The 22034-nt window shown below is 39.1% G+C and overlaps 1 protein-coding gene across 2 annotated transcripts in view; it reads right to left on the bottom strand.

Annotated features, from left to right (window-relative positions):
* CAP2 (CAP, adenylate cyclase-associated protein, 2 (yeast)) overlaps window positions 1–22034 on the bottom strand; it is a 69611-nt gene that overhangs the window by 46956 nt on the left and 621 nt on the right. Inside the window, exons 1-3 of one of the 2 annotated variants that reach the window (XM_009273708.1) lie at window positions 14295–14388; window positions 11111–11235; window positions 7361–7461 (exon numbers count right to left, since the gene is read on the bottom strand). In XM_009273708.1, coding sequence (XP_009271983.1) covers window positions 7361–7461; window positions 11111–11234 — 225 coding nt within the window. In that variant the 5' untranslated portion in view covers window position 11235; window positions 14295–14388. Of the gene's footprint in view, window positions 1–7360; window positions 7462–11110; window positions 11236–14294; window positions 14389–22034 lie in introns of those variants that run through there. The other variant, XM_009273707.2, reaches the window with a different exon arrangement.

Consider the following 22034-nt stretch of genomic DNA (forward strand, 5'->3'; position numbering starts at 1 on the left):
AGAACATGTATTAAAGCAACAAGAAAGAAATATTTCAGCCTCAAAGATCTACTTCAAGATCCTAAACCAGTCTTTTTATTATCGCTCTGGGATTTAGAATAAAACACACAATTAAACTTATGAAACAAAATAGCAAAAATTAAACTGCTTTGCAGTTCAGATTAATTATGGAAATACGTAGTTCAATGTATGGATGTCAATAGACTAACAGAAGTTAGCACTGACAGTGACATGGTTTAATGTACCCTAATGGACTCTTCAATATTCAGAAATCTGGCCATATTGATCATGCAATTCATACTGGATAAAAAGAGGCAATACACATTTGTGGCCACATTCTACCCTCATCACTCCTGACAGCACTCCCAGCTTATTTAAAACAACATTCAAACCGTGCATTGGTTTCCCTTGTGGCTTAATTCTCATTATTCACTGAACTTCTTTTTACTAGAAACTGACTGAAGAGCCAGATTCTGAGCTCATTGTTTGTTTTTTTGCTGACCACAATGAACAGCCTTCTCAGTTTCCAAGCCCAGCATTTCTATACACTCAAAACAGTTGCAACCACCAACTAGCAAAATAAAAGCAGGTCAGGGATGGGGAGGCTGGATGAGTGAAAAGAGTGTGCACGTGCTTTTCAGAAAGAATGAGACTGAAAATTAATAAAAGACTTGCTCATAGCCTGTAGCAACAAATGACATCAGTCAAGCATGGGAGATGTGTGTCCCAAAACAGAAAAAAAGTAAAAAAAAAAAAATTCATGGACATATATTTCTCAGCTTGAAATAAATGGGCTTAAATAATGTTACCACTCCAACTTGAAAAATCATAATTCTTTGCAAGAGAAATAAGATCCATGAGCACTGATGCCAGTAAAGAGAGTTTTCAGTCACAAGAGGTTCATGCCGATGACAAAAGCAGGGATACTGTCTCTCTGCTCTTCTGTCTTGGTTTTCCTGATGGATCAAGACAGTTTAATTTGCCAGTGGTTCACTGGAAATTACTGCTGTAAGAACCACAGACCTCACTGTTCCGAGGCAGAGTGCCTGAAATGACTGCCACCTATGCCCTCCCAATCCTGGACTGCTTTGAATCAGAGAGAAAAGAAAGAAGTCCGATTACCTTATCAAGGCTTCCTCATGGACCTTGGATCTGTACCAGCTCCATGTCTCCAATCCTCCCTAAGAAGTTTCTCCCTACTTTACGCTGGCAAGTGTCCTACAGCATGACTTCGCAACAGGCCCACTGAGACATTCTCACGCTGTGTTGTGGCTGTGAGTGCAGCTGGTCCACACACTAAAGCTACCCGTCATTTAGCTAGCTAACTTAGCCATGTAATTTTATCACCTTATGATTTTTGCTTAAGCTGACGCAGTGATTTTCAACCTGTGGGGCACTTATGCCTCTAGGTCTATACACTACTTCTCCTGGAAAACCACCTGGAAAAACAGGTTTCCTGTCAGTAAAGTCAAATTTGCTCTTAAAGGGCTTCAACGAAAAATTTTTAGAGCACAGCAAAATTAGCATGAGTTAGAGCATATGATCAGTTCTGATTTAGACTTCAAATGACTGAAAATATAATGTATGCTTTGATTAATTGCTCCAAACATTAACTAAATTAATTGGTAAAACCTGGACCTTAAATCTAGTCTGAACACTGGATATTATTCTGAATTCATCCGGTCGATTAAAGAGCCCTTCACTATCGGAAATTTTTTCATATAAGCAAGTTATCTTTTAACATTTTCTTGGGCAAACATGATGGAGTTTTCTTTGGTTTCCCATTGCTTATAAGGTTTCCCACTCAAATCATTCTGATACCTTTTTCCTGGCATCCTTCGGAGATCAGAAAATCCCATTGTACTGGGTAACCACATACAGATATAATCCCTGCTTTTAGGGGCCAAAAAATAGTCCCTGATCAACTGCACTACTGTGAAGTCAACATACCTACTTATGGGTTTAGTCAGGAACTACCCCACATGCATAGAAGACCCATGAAAACAGGTTATGAAGAACTGTTGACAGCCTTGACTGTTTGTGTTTCTGACTGCTTATGTTTCTGACTGAGGGAATGCCATATGGAACGTTCTCATTGTATATTCCCACCACCATCCCCCTAAATTTACAGGTGCATGTTTCTCGTGCCAGCAATACACAATGAAATGCCCCGTATTGGCCACCATGGCATGTATTTTTCAGTAGAGTCTATCTGACTTTTGTCTCTTTCTTGCCTTTTTAAATAAGAAGAAAAGCACGTGGTATTTACTGCAATGTCAGTGTCGAGAAACTAACGGCCTGATCCAGCTCCCATCAAAATTAATGGAAAAACTGCCACTCTTTCAGGGGGTGTTGGCCTAGACTCACAATGGACAGGTCCTTCATGCTCAGGAGCCATCTTTATTCCCAACCAGTTGTCTTACAGTCAGACAGGTACAACCATGTGTGCACACCACTGCACCTGACCCAATAAATCCTGCTTGTTTTGAAAGCCAGATCCAATCCCTGGAACACAAGTGAAGCCGTCCTTTGGAACAATCAAAAGTTGTAAAGCTCCTAAAGATGATACTTTTTCTGGATTAGTCATTTGGCTAGATTGTGTATATTGCATTTCCATCTTTCTTGTCATATTAAAGTGAGCATTCTTTATTGCTTATGTTATGAAGTATCTTGTAGTACACATACAGGGTGAGAAATACAGCTGAATTAGCATTACAAAATCAACTTTAAGATTGATAGATTTTCAAGGTTGTTTTTTTGGATTATGATTATTTGTTTTTTTTCACTTTTGGTGGATAGCAGTACTGTTTTCTACACTTAGTCTCCTTCTTTCAGCTGAGTGCATTTTGTATGCTATAAAAAGTATTTGTCTTTTTATTCTTTTTTATGTATTCTGGTTTTCCCAGTCCTGTGGTAGCTACTGGGGTTGGTGTTTATTTCATGCAGCAGAAAATACCTATCACAGAAATGCAAAGGCCAGCCTGACAGCAAGCTTCTCTTTGGGCATGTTGACATCATCCTCCTCTCTGAGCTCTAATTCAACTTTCAACACAATGCCTAAAACCGCACAGCCTCTGGGCACAAAAGATGAACACGAGAGTACACTTGTGCATTCTGTTGCCCTGTAAGCAAATTGCCTTGTTAATGAGGAATCAGTCAAATAATGGGCTTGATAGTCTGTGTTTAGATTAGGTAAGATAAAGTGCAAAAGTGTTTTTTGGTGTATCACAGGCAGCAGCACATCCTGTTCAAAGTTCAGGGCTATGAAAGTCATTGACTAATTCTTCAACATCTCTCACAAGAAAAGACAAGATGCAGCTTTTTCATGTGTAATAACTAGGCTTTGGAAAAAAATGAGGAAGCTCGGATTTTTTAACTTCACTGACAGGCCAAACCGGAGCTGCACTTTGCAAAGTGCATATATACCTCATAAAAGATAACTCCTGCTTTCAGTTGTCTGTCTATATTTACATGAACTATGCCTGGAAGGAGGAGAGGAGAATGCCATTGCTTTCATGTAATAGATAAGGAAAAGAAACTCTGTGGGCACGTGCATACGAACAATGTTTGTGCGGTGAACGTTGCTTCCCCTGCTCATGATGATAACAAATCAGTACATGCACACAGAGAATCCCTGCAGATTGGATAACGTGCTGTGAATTACTGCTTCATGCTGTCCTGTTCGAGTAGTCATACACGTAACGAATTGTATCTAAACTCTCTCCCAGTAAGTAGCAAGCTAACCAACAGCCTTTTTATTTCCGAATGCTCCAAACCCACAACGTAGCTGGTTGTCTGTCTGAGCTCTGCATTTCAGCACCTGGAAGTTGATGGAAGAGAGGAGGGAAAAGGCATCCATATTTCTACAGTTTTCCTTCCCAAGCTAAATAGCTTGGATGAGAGAAGAGGGAACATAACTGAATCACTCAGACAATCTGTTCTTTCAACTGGTGGGGTTGGGAGGTTAAAAGATTTTTACAAATAAACAATAAAAAAAAAAGGCAAGTATTAATTTATGTGTTTGACAGGAACGCTGTAATTCTGCTCTGCTCTGTACCACATAAAATACTAAAATATGGAAATTTTACGTTATCTGTCCTTCTCTTGTGGAACTAGTACATTCTCTTCTTATCATTATGTCTCATCTGGTACGTTATTCAAACTCAAGCCAAAGTATTCCACCACTTGAGATATCACATAAACAAAAACAATGTGAAGAAGCTCATAATAAACACATCACAAAAACCTGCTTCTTGGCCTTCTAAAAATCTTGCTTGCTTTGCTTTGACGGGGCAAAGAGCACATCAAACCTGCTTGACCAGCTTCCTCACTGGGACACAATCTGAAGGTAGACTGTGTCTTCCACAGGCAGCTCTTTGTCATCCTCAGCACATTTTCTGTAGCGGTGGATGCATCTGGGCAAAGTGATGGCACTCATGTCTCTCTGATCCAGCGATCAGCCAGTCCTGTCCTATCTGCTGCGCACAAGAGAACTGCCTACGCTGTAGACCCACAGTCTATTTTATACTGCTTTTGAATTTCCCTTATTCTGACAGAAGAATGGTTCAGTGTTGGCACACATGGTGAATCAGCTTCAGGGCTGTTATAACCTGTAATAGTTGGTGACAGCCTCCAAGACACTGGTATGTCAGGCCAAAGACAGCTGGTTGGCAGCAGTCCTGGCCATACTCACTCTTTCACTGACTTCACATGCTCTATAGTTACGACATGGACACCGGAAAGTGGTTTCATAAAATCTGTGCCTGTAGGGAACTCTGTATTTCATAGAAATATCCATATAATCACCAGATTTTTATTCCACAGTGACAGGACAGAAAAAGGATCTCATCTTGGCCGTTTAGGATAATTTGTTTTAAATAGACAAAGTAAAAACCCTAGCCATTCTCTCCGCCTTTTAAAAAGTGGTTAGTTTCTTTAATGCAGTTGACCTCAGAGATTCACCACTGCATGTACTGTAATTTGAATGAGAAATATGCTGCTCTTAAGATTGAGTCTAAGCAGAACTCTTCTTTGATAAACTAATCTTTGTAAAATCCACCATGCTGCTTTAACAGAGCCAGGAGCTAGCTATTAGTTCTCTTTTTTATTTTGTTCTCTTTAAATAAACTATTTAGAGTACAGCATGCTGAGAAAATAGGAATGGGGCTCCCCAACAGATATTAGTTATGGCTGTATTCTTCCTTTCGCCAGAAACACAAACCACACAATCCTTACAGCAATCACCACAAAACACATCATGTTAAATCCCTCATTTCTTTAGCATAATATGAAGTCTCTCTTTCTCTCATATTACCATTCTGGTCAGTCAGGTATGTGAGGTTTTTCTAGGCAACAGGTGTTTTTTGAAATAAAATACAACCTTCCCTTCAGCTCATTATGTGAAAGAGACAGCAGCTGCAAGGATAATGCTGAGGACACATGGTCTATAAGACACCCAGAAGAAAAATACTCCTTGTTCCACTTGTTAAGGTAGAGCACAGATGTTGCTTCAGTGATAAGCATGAGCATAAGGCAACCACAGTCTGCTTCACGTTGTAAATTCAGAATCTAAGATTTCAGAATATTTAGTAGGCTGCAATCAGAATCACCGGCTTCTTTATGTCAGGGAAAGTTGTTTATGTCTAATCTCATAGTCCTAACAAATACTCCTTATCACAGTTTGCATTACACCATCATCAAGAACATGCTAGGGACTATTCAGAGACTTGGCAGATAAATTATTAATAATCATTTATATGAGTATCAAATAGTGACAGATGCATAAATTAATATACTGTCTGATTTAAACATTTACAGATGGATTTTATATGAGTATCAACAAATAGTGAATGCATAAATTAATATACTTACTGATTTAAACATTTACAGATGGTTTACATTAAAAAGGTTTTAGTCATTTAGAATGTTAAATGCAATTTTTTTCCCTGCTTAGTGTTGGTACTAAGGCTATTTCTGTACCTCTCAGATCTAGACTGTTGAGAAATAAACTGCAAAATAATGGTGTCTAACAAATTTAATGACCAAAGCTAGAACCGATCCTTTCCAGGGATTAATTCTCTGCTTGGTTAGGTTGGTAATCCCCCCCCCAAGTTTATCAATTTTTCCCTAATTTCTTTTAAGAACAAAGACATATATTGTAGCTTATAGTGTAACTGTTAAGGTGAAAAGGCTTTTTCAAATAAAAAGGAGGTGCAGCATCTCCTTAGCAACACAAAGGTCCTCTAGAATTGCCTGATCTCCTTACTCCCTCCAGTTTTCTAGGCCTAACTAGGTCAGAAATTCTACCCTACCAACAAGAACGTATAACACCACAGAGAAGAAACAGTTCACGGAATAATCCCAGAGCTCTTGCTCTGTGAGTAGACTGGTTACTTTGGCTGTCTTGCAAAATATTTATGCTGGCCTTGCAGCGTAAGTCCCAGTAGCTTGTAGGACTGCATGTTTCTCTGGCTACAGTGTTTGTTATGTACAGCAGCAGCTGCAACAAATTGGGAAATGTACACATGAAGAAAGGCCTGATGGCATGAATCTAGCAGAAAAAGTCAAAAGCTTCACACTCCTTCAGATCCAGCTTAAACTGACCCTGGCTCTCTTGTGTGTGTTTTTTTTGCAAAATCTGTATTGGTAAGCTGTTGGTAAGATAAGTCCATCCTTTGTCATTTTATTACCACCAGTTTTAGAGAAGACAGGCTTCAAAATAAAGTGAAACAAACAAGATATTATAAGGTTACAAAGTAATTTCATCATGAAAATGATAGCATAGTACTTCCTTGCTGTGACATATGTGGTAAAAAAGGGTCATTTAAATGTCTGACATACTCATTTTTTAGTTTGCTATGTATGTTGTTCCAAATGAAAGAGATGTTAGTAATAAAAACAAACAATCAAAAGAACAAAATCTCTACGTTAATTGGAATGATGATACACGTGCCTAGAAGACAACCACAAGAAGTTACCACTGCTCAGACCCACCTATTGTTTGCTACTCATTTGTTGATTGATGTTCTTAATTGTGTTCCTGTCCTGCAAAGGGCTTAGCAGCCAACAGTACCATTGAAATTGCTTGTGACTGAGAATATTTATATATTTTGCATACTATGGTCTTCAACCTTTGGTGCTGTAGAAGGGGAGCAGTCTCTTCTTATGAACCCATACAGCCTTTTGCCCTTCCTGAACCAACTGTCCTCAGTGTGTTATGCCAGGTTATTACTGTTACAAGAACTAATAATTCAGAGTACTGCTATTAAGATTCTCCTCTACGCAGCAATCAAGGCTGATCACACAGATTCCAAGACTTGTACGCTTATATCATGGGGAGAAAATCTGAGTAAATACTCACATGTGTCTTCACGTCACCTTCAAGAATCTTGCTGTACCTGAGAAACTCAGCAACGCTTCCATTCAGCAGTCTATCAAAGGCTTCAACATATGGTGCTATGCCTATAGAAGAAGAGCATTCCATTATAATGGGTTAATAAAGTACATAATGCATAGGACATTCCTTTGTAGCAGATGGAGGAGAAATACCATAGAAACAGGGGAAATTGCTGTGACTTAATTTCTGCTGTACTCATTGATTTGTGAAATCAGTGAAAAAGGATGTATAATGATTTTTTCCTAGCTAGAAAGAAAAAAACCCTACTCTTGGTAGAACTCGGCTAGGAACATGAAGAGAATTTACTCTGTATAATGTCGTGGGAAGCCTCTTTTGTCTTAAAATGACAGGTGCTAACATAAACATTTCTTAGCCCTTCAAAGGCCTAGTGGCCTGATAAGCATGATTATCTTAACAAAATTCTACTGTTGTACGTAAAACATATTATCCCCTAAAAAGAATCTGCACCGTACTGAACACCTATTTTTATACCAGCCACCCATTCCTGAAGATCCTTGTATTGTTTGGTGGCTTTTAATAGCAAGCAATTCTATTTCCAGTAAGAGAGAGTCTTTAGTATGGGTTGACAGTAGATTTATGCAGCGAGATGCGGCTTTGTAATCTCCTTATTTTGTTGTCTGACCTTGCAAAACTGTCACTGGATAAAGAAAGCTCAAATGAGTCTTCTAGACGACACATCCCATTGACTATATATGCTACATTTTCTAACAGAGGAACAAAAACGCTATTTTCTATATGGTATACAGAGCAGTTTCCTGATAAAGTGGACAATCAGAAAATGCAGTTTCTTATGCACCTGGCTTCTAAATGGCTTTATGTGGTACCTTTTAAGACAGCAAAAGTAATCTTTCCTTGGATGCTTTCCAGCCCTCCCTTTACTCCCTGACATATCCTCATGTCTTGTCTATGCCTCAGAACCTTTGCCAGGTCCAGCATGAGCGATGCACGTGTGAATTTATGGCATCTGTAGGATCTGAGAGACCAAGGTTAAAATTCTTCCCAGCCTCTCTCCCTCATTAATGAAGCCTGAAGATTGCTCTGAAGAGGTACCAGGCTTTCCCCAGAGAGTTTGCTTTAACCTTTTGGCACTGTATGACAATTGTGTCCAAATTCATAATCTTGAAAGCCCTCTTTGTTCCACAAGAGTCATCTGGCTCCTTGACAGAAAAAAGAAAGGCTCTGGCAATTGGAGTTTGCAATGGCCTGTGTGAAAAAACAAATGTTGTTAGTCAGCTAGGCGGGATTTCAAGGCTCCTTTTGTTCTCTTGATGTCACTCACCTATAATTCTGAGGAATTTCTGGGCTTTCTTCCGTATTAAGTGTTTGTGTGTAAACCCCTCAAATAACCTAGTGTACAAAAGGTTTTAGTTGTGGAGATGCTTTCCAAACCCCGTTTATGTTCTTTGTAAAAATCTGTGTATGTCCCCAAGAGAATCATTGTAACCTTTTACTTTAGAGCAGAGTTTTAAATAGCAGTTCACCAAATGGCAATTGTCCTATGCAAAACTAGAAAGCAACTATGCTATTTTTTACTATTCAATACAGCTAACTCCCAGGAGCATTTACTAGAATTTGCTGTGGGCCATGCAGAGCAATGGAATGATTTGTTTGCAATCCTGCCATTGTAATGCCATTTAGGAAAACAGTAAAGGTACAATTCTCCCATCCTCCTCAGTATTTTGTTGTTTCTGAAAAAGTATTAATTGAAAAGTCAAGGTTATTTTTTGTAATAATTCTAATTATGGAATGGTCTTTTAGGGGAGGGGGTCATGGTAGAAAAAAGCAATATATCTCCATTTCCACTAGAGACTTAAAAAAGGTCACACTCTGGCTGAGTGTCAGTTTTAAAGGAGAAAAAGAGACCTGTTCTGTAAGACTGTCAACTCTGCAGTTGCTGTGGAGGTTATGTGAACGTCTGCAGAAGCACAGTAACACAGGCATACAGAATGATGTTTGTGGCACTATATGCGTATCAGCTGCCCAAACTGAAGAACCGGTACAGTCTTTCCTAACTGCATCAGCAAAAGCTAATTCCTGAGTCCTGGTGTGAGACAGCTCCGCTTGGAGATGTGGTGCAGGCTGGCAAGTGCCCCATGGTGCTGCTCATCTCAGCTTCTTACTGCAGTCTCCTAGTGGGTGTGTTTTATAATCTCACTCCAACAAGGTTTGTCAGTTGGTTTCTTCCAGGGATCTGCTGGGGTTTTAAGGCTCTGTTTCCCTGGGGAGTGAATCTTTTCACCTGATTGAGCTCTTATGTTAGGCCAAGGATATAGCAATTTTCATGGAAGTACCTCACACGGTGAGTTCATCTCCTGTTCTGAAATCAGCCCTGGTTCTGCAATACTGAGCTGTGGATTAATATAGAGGTTCACCTAAATGGATTAATTATAGGATTGAAGCCTGTATTTTTAAAAACCATACGTTTTCTAGTAGTGATTGATTTATTTGTCAGTTTGTACACGGATCATGTTTCTCCATGACTTTGCTACAGTTTACTAGCTGTCTAGGTTTTCTCTGGACTGTACGCATCTTATCACTGACGCTTACTCTAATGGGCTAACTCATCTGCTATGGAAGCTTGCTGGAAGACGCTCCCTTCCTGCCATAGAAACATGCTGCTTTCAGCCAGCTGCTCCACAGCAGCTGCCAGCGTGTAGGCCATGGCACACATGACTGTGGGGCAGGTCCCTCGCATGTGTTGTTGGGTAAGGGCTGGCATACAGGGACAATAAAGCAGCTGACATACACTGACTTGCTTCTGTGTCAGTAAGGAAGCTGCCTGCAACTTTCTGCTTGTTCTGCAGCTTCTGTACAGCAGCTGAGTCCACGCTGGGATGTGCTCTTCTCTGGAGAATGCTGGAAAGGGCCAAGGAATACAGAAAGCAAAGGATATGAAGCTAATAAAGGGATATATGTCGGGGTTCTGGGTGAAAAAACAAGCTCTGGAGAAAGGAAAGGGCACCTCTGTTCAATCAACATTAGAACTGCCACATTTATAAGGTTATTTACCCTGTATATTTCATGAACAACAAAAAAATTAAGGCGTGAAAAAATACGATTTGGTGATACGATGTGAATAAATGAAGATAGACTTTTTTGGTTTATTCTCCAATGTAGTGCTTTGGAGATCCACTTGAGAAGGGAGAGCTCAAGAGATAACAACGTAAGGCCATGAACGTGTGGCAGCCCTTAGTGAACAAACGCTTATGAACAAGCTCATATTTGATTAAGGATGTTAAACAATTAAATGAAGTAGGTCCGCACTGTGAAATTCAGAGAGCTGGCAACTAAACTCGATGTTTATATTACAGACTTCTTTGGGAATATTTATGCTGTAAATTTTGGGGATGTCTCATTTCTTCTGCTAATTTGGCTCAAGCAGACATTTTCATCTGGTGAGTTATCTACAGCAATATAAATGGTAAAATGGAAAGAGTGATAAAGCTTGAAATATGGACAGTATATTTAACAAACTAGTCAAATCTTGAATTTTCTAGGCTATATTAATTTAGAATTATGCGTACGGCTAAGCTTGTCACATGACATTTCTAAATTAATTTTTTAAAATACTACTTTCTTTTGACACAGAATTCGTAAGGAGGGGGGATTACACTCCCTCTTAGAAGACAAACACGTGCGCTACTTGCAATTTTTTAGTAACAGAGAGATAGTACTTCAAAAAACCAGACTTACTTCCATTGACTCCATTGATGGCATCACACTCCATTCCACCAGATCCGTGTGAATCTGAAAATAATGATTCAAGTCGAGTCACTGCTTTCTCCAGTCTCTCCATCAAACCATGAGTCTCTGCCATTCTGAAAAAATCATTAAGAATAGAAACAGCGTTAGACCCCTCTGAGTAAAGCATGGGCTTTACGTCATGTTACAGTTCTGTTCATCTTGTGGCTTTATCTTTTATCAGCTTTTATGGTAAAACTTGTATTTGTTAAGTATTGTCTTTCTGGCATATAAGCAGTTGCAGTGAAGCAGCTGACATATGCTTGCTTCTTTGTCAACAGGGAATATGGTCAGTACTCAGCCCTGCTTTTTCATTGTAAACGGCAGATTCAAACCACTGCTAGCGTAGCTTTGGACAGTCTATATGTGGACAATTTATGACAAATATATGTGTATGCTCCCAATCAGATATTGAGATGACTGAAATATTTATAAATGTTAATTGGCAAAAACTTATGCCTACAATCATTTGCATCAGCCATTTACAGAGGCAAAAATACAGATCCAGTTAATACTTGACTGAAAGTCAGACTTTAAATGTGTACCTCCTGATTTTTGAAAAGGTACATTCTGAAATTTGCCTCAGTCTTTTATGCTTTATGGTAAGACTCAGCCACTTTATTGACGACTACACAAGAAGCCAAGAAGGTCTTCTGTTTATTCTTCTGATATGATTTCCCATCACTTAATTTTTTTCTTACGAAAGTACCTGATGTGAATCAGTGTTTCCCAAGCTTTTTAAATCAAGCACTAATTAACCTTTGGGAAGAAAAAAAAATCCAGGGGCCTGCTTGTGCAGTACTGCTACAGTGCTTTTGATTTAAAATGAAATAGAAATTAGGTTGAATTTTTAACAACTCACACATTACGTTCCTTCCCCACAATGTGATTATCTGCTTTCTTACATGTGAGGAAGTGTAGGCATTGACATTTTTGAATACTGGCCAATGTCTCAGGGAACACAGTGCTATATACACCTCAGACTGAGAAACGGTTATATAAGCAAAGACAAAGCTATGTTTAAATCCCCTACCATTTAATAGAACAGGTCTAATGTACATGTTCCTCACTTAAGGTTGCGAGTGTTTTATTCTGCTAAGTGACATACAGTAAGGGGGGGGTTGATCTATGGCTCTTGATTAACATGATCCTTGTGAACAGTTCCAGCTCAGCTCCCACACTAGGCTACATCCCTGCCCAGCACTGGGGTGTGCAGAAGTAGGGGCAACGGGGGAACGCGCGTCCCCAGCTGGGGCAAGCAGGTAGTCAGCGGCTCTCTGGGGTCCCTACCCTGTGGCGCTCTGCCACAAGACATTGATTGCTGTATGGCTTGTAGACTAGAAAGGTTAGGCATACCTGGAATATATGTGTAAATGTATTAGTTCCTAACAAACAGCCTGCTAAAAGTGCTAGTATTTCAGAGATACCAAAGCATAATAGTAGATTCCAATAAACTGTGCAATACTACGCAACACTAGCAACCAAAACAAACAATGCTGCTTCAGCGTCCCCATACTCAGGGGAGAATGCCTAAATGTTATAATTAAAAAGTACAGTAACATGAAAAGAAAGGCCTTGATTTACAAATTAGTATTAATAATTCTTATGAATAAAAATAATAGTATTTTTATTTTTAAAATTTAAGTGCACGAGAAGATTAGCTGCTAGGACTGTGGAAACACATGCAGAGCTCTTGTGCTGAGTCATGCTGCCTGTCAAACAAGGTGGGACCTTCGGACTTTACCCTATAAATATAATGAGGTGTTTGACCTAAAAGTGAAACAGAAGATTTTACAGTGAGAAACCCTCGGGAGAACCATTCTCATGAGAAAGTTTTGACTGGAATTTATGGGTTTTTCCTATTTACATTAGATAAAAAAGCAAACCCCCAAAAGAAGATGACATTAGACAGCGTGCATATAAACACTTTCAAAATTCAGAGGGGCTCTCTTTGTTTATACTGAAAATGCACTCTATTCTGTTTGAAAAATCAATTATTTTTTTTAAAAAACACCTTAACTTTTTGTAAGGTTACAAGTATCTTGGCAGGAATGAGATGAAGGTATCAGGAGAGCTTCTGAAATGTTCAAACTTTTGTGAGAATATTAAACCTTTTCTTAAAACAAAGCACTGTTAACCCTCAAAAATATTATGGACACATTCTTTTCACATTTTACCCTGCTACATAAAAGCCTAAAATGGTGTCTGTTTCAAAAATTATGTTTTAAACCAGTCTAAAGTCAGGCTGGTCTAACATAGCATACTAACAGTCAAACTCATTTCATCAGTATTTTAACGTATATTTCCAGTATAGTTCCTGTTTGTCTTTATTTGAAGATACAGTCTGGTAGGTTGGGTTTTTTTCATCTGCCTTGAAATTTTCCTTGATGACATGTACAAATTGCTTTGGAAGACCTGTTACTTTTTGGCCTCTTCCACCTGATTTTGCCTGTGGAAGGACCCAATTGTTTCTTTTGCTCATTATATTCTTCACAGCTTTATTCTATTCCCATTAGCTGGAGAACTACAGTGTTGTTCTTCCAAAAGCAGGTATCACCAGTAAGGCAATCACAGAATAATATATTGCTCTAGTCTTTTTAGACAGAAGTAGGAACCATTTTTACCATAAAATTGGGGATGCCAGGTTTTTATTGTTTTTATACGGAAGGTTACACTTAAGAACACCTCAATCATCATGTTTACACTGAACCTACCTCTTTATGTATACTTATATATTCATGATTACATGGTATTTGTATCTATACTTATATACCTGCATGCACATAAGTATACACATAGGTATCCCTGTCATGTATGAATAAAGTGCAAGTATACTTTTGCCATTACTGTATATAACACTACAAGAGCAAATCAGCTGTACATATAATAACCTCACATTTACACTTTGCTTTACCATCAATTGACTAGTTATCTACCTTACAAACGAGACTGGAATTAATGCTACTGTTCTGAAGTGAAGACTCCATTGAACAATAGCGTGACAACTCTCTTCATCCGTTCTCAACCTAAACACCGACATCTTTGCCTATATTTAGGGATTCACGTATTTGGCTCATATTACGACAACCTTCAGCATTTTCTTGGCCTATATTCAGCTGTTCATCTGATTACTTACCATTCCACACTGCACTCTGCGTGGTCAAACCGACACCACAAAGCCACAGCTCAAAAGGAGTCAGAACACAAATGGTACAGCTTGATGCTCTGAAGATACTGTCTGTGTGATATAGCATCAGAGCTTATATTATAAATAAATAATAAGACTGGTCTACTTACAGTGCCAAATAAAATCTTTGCATGTTAATGAAAAGTAAAGAGGATGTAAATACGTCTATGGGATGCTTCCACTCCCATAAAGCACATTTTTACATCAAGACAAATTCTCTCTCTCATTTCTACTAGGATTTTAATTAAAGCTTTGATCTTGAAGTGGATTATTGGGGTTAATCATATATCTTTTCCTGGAGTTGATGCTGACCACCTATAAGGAGTTAAAAACAACAGTGCTTCAACTCCCATGTAATCCTGTATCCAGTTGCTCTCTTGGTTGAAAAATACACTGCCCTTCATTGAAAATACAGTCAACTAAGAGCCAGGAAATGTGTTAACTCACATCTACTGACAATCATTTAAATGTTGACATTGTTAACTGTCTCTTGTGCACAAAAAACAAGAGGGAGGATCCACAGATCTGCCCTGTTTACTGTTAGTGCTATCTTTTTTGGGAGTGCTAAAGGCATGTGGTAATACTACCATCTGTCGTTTCTTCCCCAAAAGAAATGAAGCCAAAACCAGGTAGAACAAGGCATGCTGAAGACCAAAAAGCAGATCTCTTTTTATAGACAGGCCTTGGGAGATCACTGCTTTTCTCCCCAATTTGACAGCTGTCTCAAAGCACCATTTATCTATTATCAAGGGAAAAAAACCTTGTCTGTAGACTAAAATTTCCTGACATACTCATCCCAAACAGCAGTCAAACTGGAAGCCAAAACACACAGGTACTATTCCTGTTATCATTGTATGTGACTTACGACAGAGGACCATATTGCTCTATCTCAAGAAGAAACAAGCTGTAATGAGCCCGCAGGGAAAAGCAGAATAGTAGCATAAGGGGAAAAAATAAACCTATGATGTCTTATCAGGCATCTAAAAATGGCAGTTTCGAACACAGGAATGGTGCCACCCTGTAAAGTATGATATTATTCTGACAAACATCAGCAAGAGATAGTATAAAGTTCCACAGTTTGTTTTACTTCCTAGCACTCTTTTAATTTAGACAAAAAAGAAGTGGCTTGTTCATTTATTTGTTTTTTTCCCCTAAGTACCAGTCCTTCCAAATCCACCTAGCATCTGAAAAATTAAGCCAGGTCTCACTCACGCTCATCATCTGAGATGCTACAGGTCAGATTTTGCTTTTCCTCACTATGCCAAAAAAGGGCGGATGCCTAAAACAGAATACAGGCAGCAATGTGGCATTTTAATTGTATCTAACTTTCCTACACTGCTTGGAAAATCACAGTCTTATTGAAAGTATAGCAGCCTGCACATGTGCTTTCTCGCAGTCTTTTAATAAATTGCTACTGACATACGAGATAAAATATACAAAAACCTAGATTGCCAGCTGGTACTATCAGAGAGCCAGTCATGAACGTTTTATAGATTCAAAGTACTGTGTCCTCTAAGAGTTCTTCTGTACAATATATACCAATATATACCAAGGGAAGGGAAATGCGTACACATTCCTGAACATCCCCTCAAATGACAAAAGCATCTTATGGCACTTCATTTCTGAGAAAAACACAGTCAGCTTGAGCCTGAAATGGCTGGCTTTCCTACACCACCATTCAAATGTAGGTACCAACTCCAAGCAGTGTTGAGCGGGCAGTCTTTTTGCCTCCTTTGGCATCAGACCCAAATTCCTGCTGCACCCCTTTCTGGTCCAGACAATGAAAACCCACTGGCTTGGGGCCTCGGGGGTTGCTCATTCCCAGGCAGAGCTCAGAAGCAGCCTGGTACTGCCCAAGTGGTAACAAGGAGCCCCTGAAGCTATTTGGCTTACTACCATAAAAGATTTTGGGTGGCGAATGCAAAGCAAGGGAGTATTGGTTAGAAGAAAGTGTGTGTTGGTAGACAGACAGAAACATTACCTTGTACGGTTTGTGTTTTGTTTCCCATTAGCTGTATGGAAGGAATGTAAACAGAGGCTTGTCAAACTGATGTCAAATTGGATTAAACCAGAAGACCTCTCAGTAAAGTCCTGTGTGAGGAGAATGATTCAGGGTTCAAATCAGAGCCTTTGGTGACCTTTTTTTCTTGTTTTGCCCCTAGATCTGCTACAAGCTCCTCTGGAAGCAATGCTCTTTTAATTACAGAGAAAAAATACCTTTTTTTATCCTAGTAAAAGTTATATTTTTGTGTATCTAACAGTATGCAAATTTTGACTCTTTTTTTTTTCTAGTAAAAGATATAGTCTTGTGTATCTAACAGTATGCAAATTTTGACAAGTTTTTTTTGTGTGGGTTTTTTTTTGTTAAAATGGACAAGTGTTATACCTGGAATAGCAGAAAGACAAAAATGTCTGTGCAACTTCTGCTTTTTGTGGATGGGTGTGCCACTTTGATAAGTTGGTTTGAAGTCTTGGCTGGCTCTAGTATACTCATCGTGAAATATTTCTGTCTATAGCTCAATGTGTGTGTTAAAACCACTGATATCCTAAAATGAGTCCTCTGTTGCTGTGCATAAGAGTGTGCTACCTAAATTATCTTGTCTGTGGACTTCTCTCTTTGGCATACCCTCTGTGTTTTTAAAGGGTTATTTTTTATAAGCAAAAAAGATTTTTGTGTAGAAGAGGAAGAAGCAGGTTCATGTTGCAACTCTTCCATTTAACCGAAGTTTTTTCCTTTGTCTGGCTTTATGCTGTTGGTACCACAAAGCATAGTTTTCTGTTTCCATTCTGGCTCTTCCTCTGCTTCTTTCCCTCTCCCAGTGATCAGGCTGCTGTCTGCAAAAACATGCAGGAAAGGAATGGAGGCATTTTTGTATCCCACTATTTAAAAAATATTACAAAACTGCTTTGTAAAACAATCCCTATTTTGACAAGGACCCCTAAGACTGTTGACGCATTTTAGATTTCTTATGACATCCCGGTTTAGTCCCATAATTATGGGTGTGCAACTGCACACGTCAAGCTGTCTGTTTACAAGGCAATGTAATAATAGCATGGACTGTGGTTAGGACTCTGATAATTTAACATGAATTCTTTAAAATATGTCATGTGTTCATGTATGTGCTTAGCATCTCCTGGAGTATCAGTTCACTTTCTAATTATATCTAAGTTCTGTGAAGAGCTCCTATCCCTTGCTGAATAATTTTGACTGTCTTATCAATTTTGTGATCACAAAAAACAAGTTCATTATTTAATGATATACTGAAGTAGTCGAGACTTGACAGTCTGTGTAAGCATGACTGAGTTAAAATAACCAAGGCAACCCAGTTTCTAAGTACATTCTCCTATTCTTTTTATGCTCCCTTTTTATGTCATCACCACTGCTCATAGTCTTTTGTCTTGGTTTTATTTTCTTCTCTCCCTCCAATGAAGTGGAAGAGTTTTAGTATCTCTCCAATCAACAGAAACACAATGTTCTTAGCCACTTCATTTACTATGTATTAGTGTGGTGCTTTGCACATAATCAAGCATCCTAAAGGCCTTACAAGCCATTTAATTACCTGTCACAAGTCCAATTACTGTATGTAAGCAGGCTGCCTTGCTGAACCGAGAAAATACCGCATGCAGGCATTGATTTTACTAAAAGTGCTTCAGTTCAGTTCATAATAACAGTAAGATTCTTTATGCTACGGTTCCAACCAAATTGAATTTGCACTGTCCAAAAGGGTAAACTCCACAAAGTACAAACCCTTATGGAGTGTTTCCGTACTGGGATGTGAAAGGAGAAAAGCAAAAAGGGAAAGTTAAAACTAAACAGATAGCGTTGCAAGCTCTAAAAACACAAACTATGAAATGACTTCTGCAGAAAAGATGAGACTGTAGAGTTATTCAGTACCAAGGTTAGTAACGGTTTTGTTTGCTGTGAGGGCAGCCTTTCACAACACTTCCACACCCTACTTCTCGTGCATATCCACATTATGGCAAAGCCTGAATAGTTGGGCTTGATTTCAGCCAAGTTAGCTAGCGTTCTTGCTCTTACCAGAACATCCTGCTGCCATTATGATCTCAGCACTGTGTCTGATGGTCTCGGGCTCATTGCGGCTGCCCCACTCAGCCTGCAGCCTGTGGCCCTCCTTCCAGCATGGCGGCAGCCAGGAGGGCTGAAGCAAACTTTCTACCATTTGAGTACTCCTTCTGGTCTGCAGCTCATTTGTGATTTTTATTGATCACAAAAACTCAAGGCCTTGGCTCGTCTCCCATTCTAAAATTCAGCCCACTGATTCTGCAATACTGCTAGCATTGCAATGGGTTGCGCCTTTGCTTCTGATTCAGGATGAAATGGGCCACCTGCTACTAAAAAAGACCTTTCTATTTCCTGCTATAACCTGGTTACTACTTAGAGGTCCTGAGTTTTAATGATAATCCATGCAACCTTGCTCACTTACAAGATCTGAGACATTTGGCTATTTATCTCTCCTCTGTTTCAGTGTGAGGTATCCTGAAGCCCAGAAAGATCAAACTGGACCTATCTTAGATGCTTGTAAAGTTAGCCTTTTCTACGATGGTTGCTTTAGAGGACCCAGAGCCGTTTGTTAGGTGAACTATTCTGCTGTTTCTTCTCTCTTAGAATGACGGATTACACATGGAAATGTAAATCATTCTTTGCATTCCTTCCAAAAAGCAATGAATTAATTATTTAAACTAATACAAAACATAACTTTAATGCATAGGATCTGAGCATGTCTTCTTGGAAAAATATGACACTATTCAGTTATGTACTTAAGCAATTACCTCTTTTTTTTATATATGCTACAAAAGCATTAAGCCTTTGATCCCCAGCATACTACTACCGGTATTTTGGATTTTACAAGTAATTTCTTTAGCCTGCTGTTCTCTGAAAAATTGTGGGTCAGACAGCAATTTCCATTAGCATATACTCAGGAAAGTAGTCTCAATGGGACCTTTTTTTTGGTAACAAAAAGTCCCTGAAATTTGACATAGTCAGAACACCTTACATACACAGGTGAAATGAAGACAACAGTAGCCAGTATGTGTATGGACTAAGGCCATAAAGTCTTGCTAACATGGTGACAAAGATCACAGAGGCTTAAGAAACCCCAAAACCCATACCCTTGCTGAACTAGCTGAATCAGCAGAATCTCTGCCATAGCTGCAGCTGTGCTTATATGTGCTTTTGTCATTTCAACGTACACTGCTTAGTAAAGGTGTTGATATTCTGGTATACTTCTAGCGGAGACATTCTCGAAGAATAGCTGAGCCTTTAGAGTTCAAAGCATTTCTTATTTGAAGAGTCAGTAAACCGTATCTGCCAAAATGACTTGTTTTTAAAAAATATGTGAGCAACTGGAGCTGACTCTGTACCTCAGGAAAATGACAAGTTCCAAATTGCTCCCCCTATTGTGAAAGATGCACTTAAAATTTTAGAGAAAGGAATTAGAATTATTTATATCTATTAGGGGTGCTTAATCAAGAAAAATCTTTTAATTAGTTCATAATAAAACAGCTGTCTGAATAACTGCAATAATTTATAGCTAATTTATTGTAGGTGATTCTTTGTTTTTGCCCCAATAAGCACGATAAGTAAAGAATGTTCTGTTTCATGTAGTCAGATGTTCTAGTAGGCAGCAACTGCAACTACTGAGTTTGCTGCTGTTGCACATGATGTTAAAACTTGTGCAGAACCACAAAGAATATTTCTTTAACATATTTGGCAGTCCACCATTCTTCTCTCTAGAGTTCAAACCTCTTGCAATGTTACTGTCGCTGGCAAGCCACAGATTGAAACATGGAAAGATTATCTGACTTGATCCAGGTAATGTTGCAAGTCAATGTCAAGGCTGGGAGCTGAATACAATTCGTCTGGTTTCCAGCCCTCCTTGCTGCACTCTACTACTTTTTGCAATACCTGCTAATTCAGATTCCCATGAATTTTAGTCCTGGGGGAACTGTAATTCTTTTTTTCCCCCTAACTTAGGGTTTCCAATGTATTTTAAATGGTTAATAAAAATTATACACTGGGATTAGAAAATCTAATGATGGGGGGTTAATATATGTAATCTTAGTATCCTTGCTCCTTACGGTATATCAAGAAGCACCTTTCTTCACTAAAGTGAGTGCCATAGCTGACAAAGAATAATGAAAACATGTCATAGGTTGGTTCTACTGTAACAGTAAATAATGCACATCCTCTTCATTTTTATTTAATTGAGAAAACATATTTTATTCATTACATTTGGAGTTGTGCCTGTCCACCTTCCACATCTGAGCAGCATTTGTTTGAGGGGGAAGACGCAAATGAATCGTAAGAATATTCTGAAGACTAGCATTTTTGTTATGCCCAAGACCTAAAAGGGCCATATTGTTGTATGTGCCTGGCTTTGCTGCAGAAGGTGGGTTGCCTTTGTTCTTGTGCAAACTTGCTCAAAATAGAATCAAACAGTGTTATGAAATCCTTGTGTTGAAAATGTATAGAATCAGAAAAAAGTTTATTATCATTTGCATAATAAGTAATTAAAAGGAAATGCTAGGATAAAATTTGAATAATGTTAGGATATCTGACTCACAGTAATGTCTTAAAAGACCAGCTTTGAGAGTACTGTATTGAGTTTCAACTCATTCTATCTACCACTTTGCTATTCTAAATAATTTTTAAAGTTACATTTCTGAAGTAGGACTAGTTTCCTGCCTATAGTTTCACAGAACAATGAAACATGGTAGTCCATGAACCATTGCCACTTTCACCTGGCTGAGAAATAAATTAATAAAAATTTGCAGTATTGATCCCACCCTGCCCCCCCCCCCCCCAGAATGCAACGTTCCCATCATATAGCACCAACTATTTCCTAATGGACTGGCCTCTGTGTAGGTTTTTTTCTGAAAACATTTTCCATCATTGGAAAACAACCACATTTAGATAATGCATATAAAGAAAGCCTTCTTCCCCAGATGGTCTTTGTTTTTAAGACTGCCCCTACGCGTTATGAAATCTGAATTTTACTTGATAAAAATCCTCGCTGTTTATCCTGTAATGCTAAGATACAGATCTATAGCAACCCTCGAAGCAAAGGACAGATTTCACATTTTTAGGTGGGGTCATGACAAGTTCTCCTCGGCTTTGTGCTGGCTGCGTCTCTGGGGGAGTACTCCTTTCAGATGTCAAGTTATTGCAAAATGCAGCATCTCAGCTTCACAGTTCGTCATTTCTGCCTTCCTCCTGCCCCCTCTGAACGTCGTCTGTATTTGCAGAATCCCTTACATATTTTTATATAAAGGTATATATTCAGTCTTCAGCTCTCTCACCCTAAGATGCTGTTTAACCCTTTTCTCTGGGCTAAACCTGTAGGCTATTCAGTCACCCCCACCACATACCTCTGGCTCCAAGCGCTGGAGGAACCAAGGACTCGGAGCCCAGCTACCCACCAGCAAGCACTACAGCTGCCTCCCTCAAAATTAGATCATCTTACGCTGATTAAGAGAGTTCAAGACTGGCATCGCTTGAGAGAGTCAGGTCTGCATAAACAAGCGGAGGGCATTTTTGATAACCTGTCGGAAAGCTGGGCTGCCGGGATCCGGGGTGGGGGCTGGGGCACAGCCGAAAGCACCCCCCGGGAGTCATTCACGGCTGCCGCCGGCGCTGACCACGGGCTTGGCGGAGGAGGTCTGGGTACA

The sequence above is a fragment of the Aptenodytes forsteri genome, unplaced genomic scaffold, assembly GCF_000699145.1.
Source record: "Aptenodytes forsteri isolate BGI_AS27 unplaced genomic scaffold, ASM69914v1 Scaffold63, whole genome shotgun sequence".
In the NCBI taxonomy this organism is placed as follows: Eukaryota; Metazoa; Chordata; class Aves; order Sphenisciformes; family Spheniscidae; genus Aptenodytes; species Aptenodytes forsteri.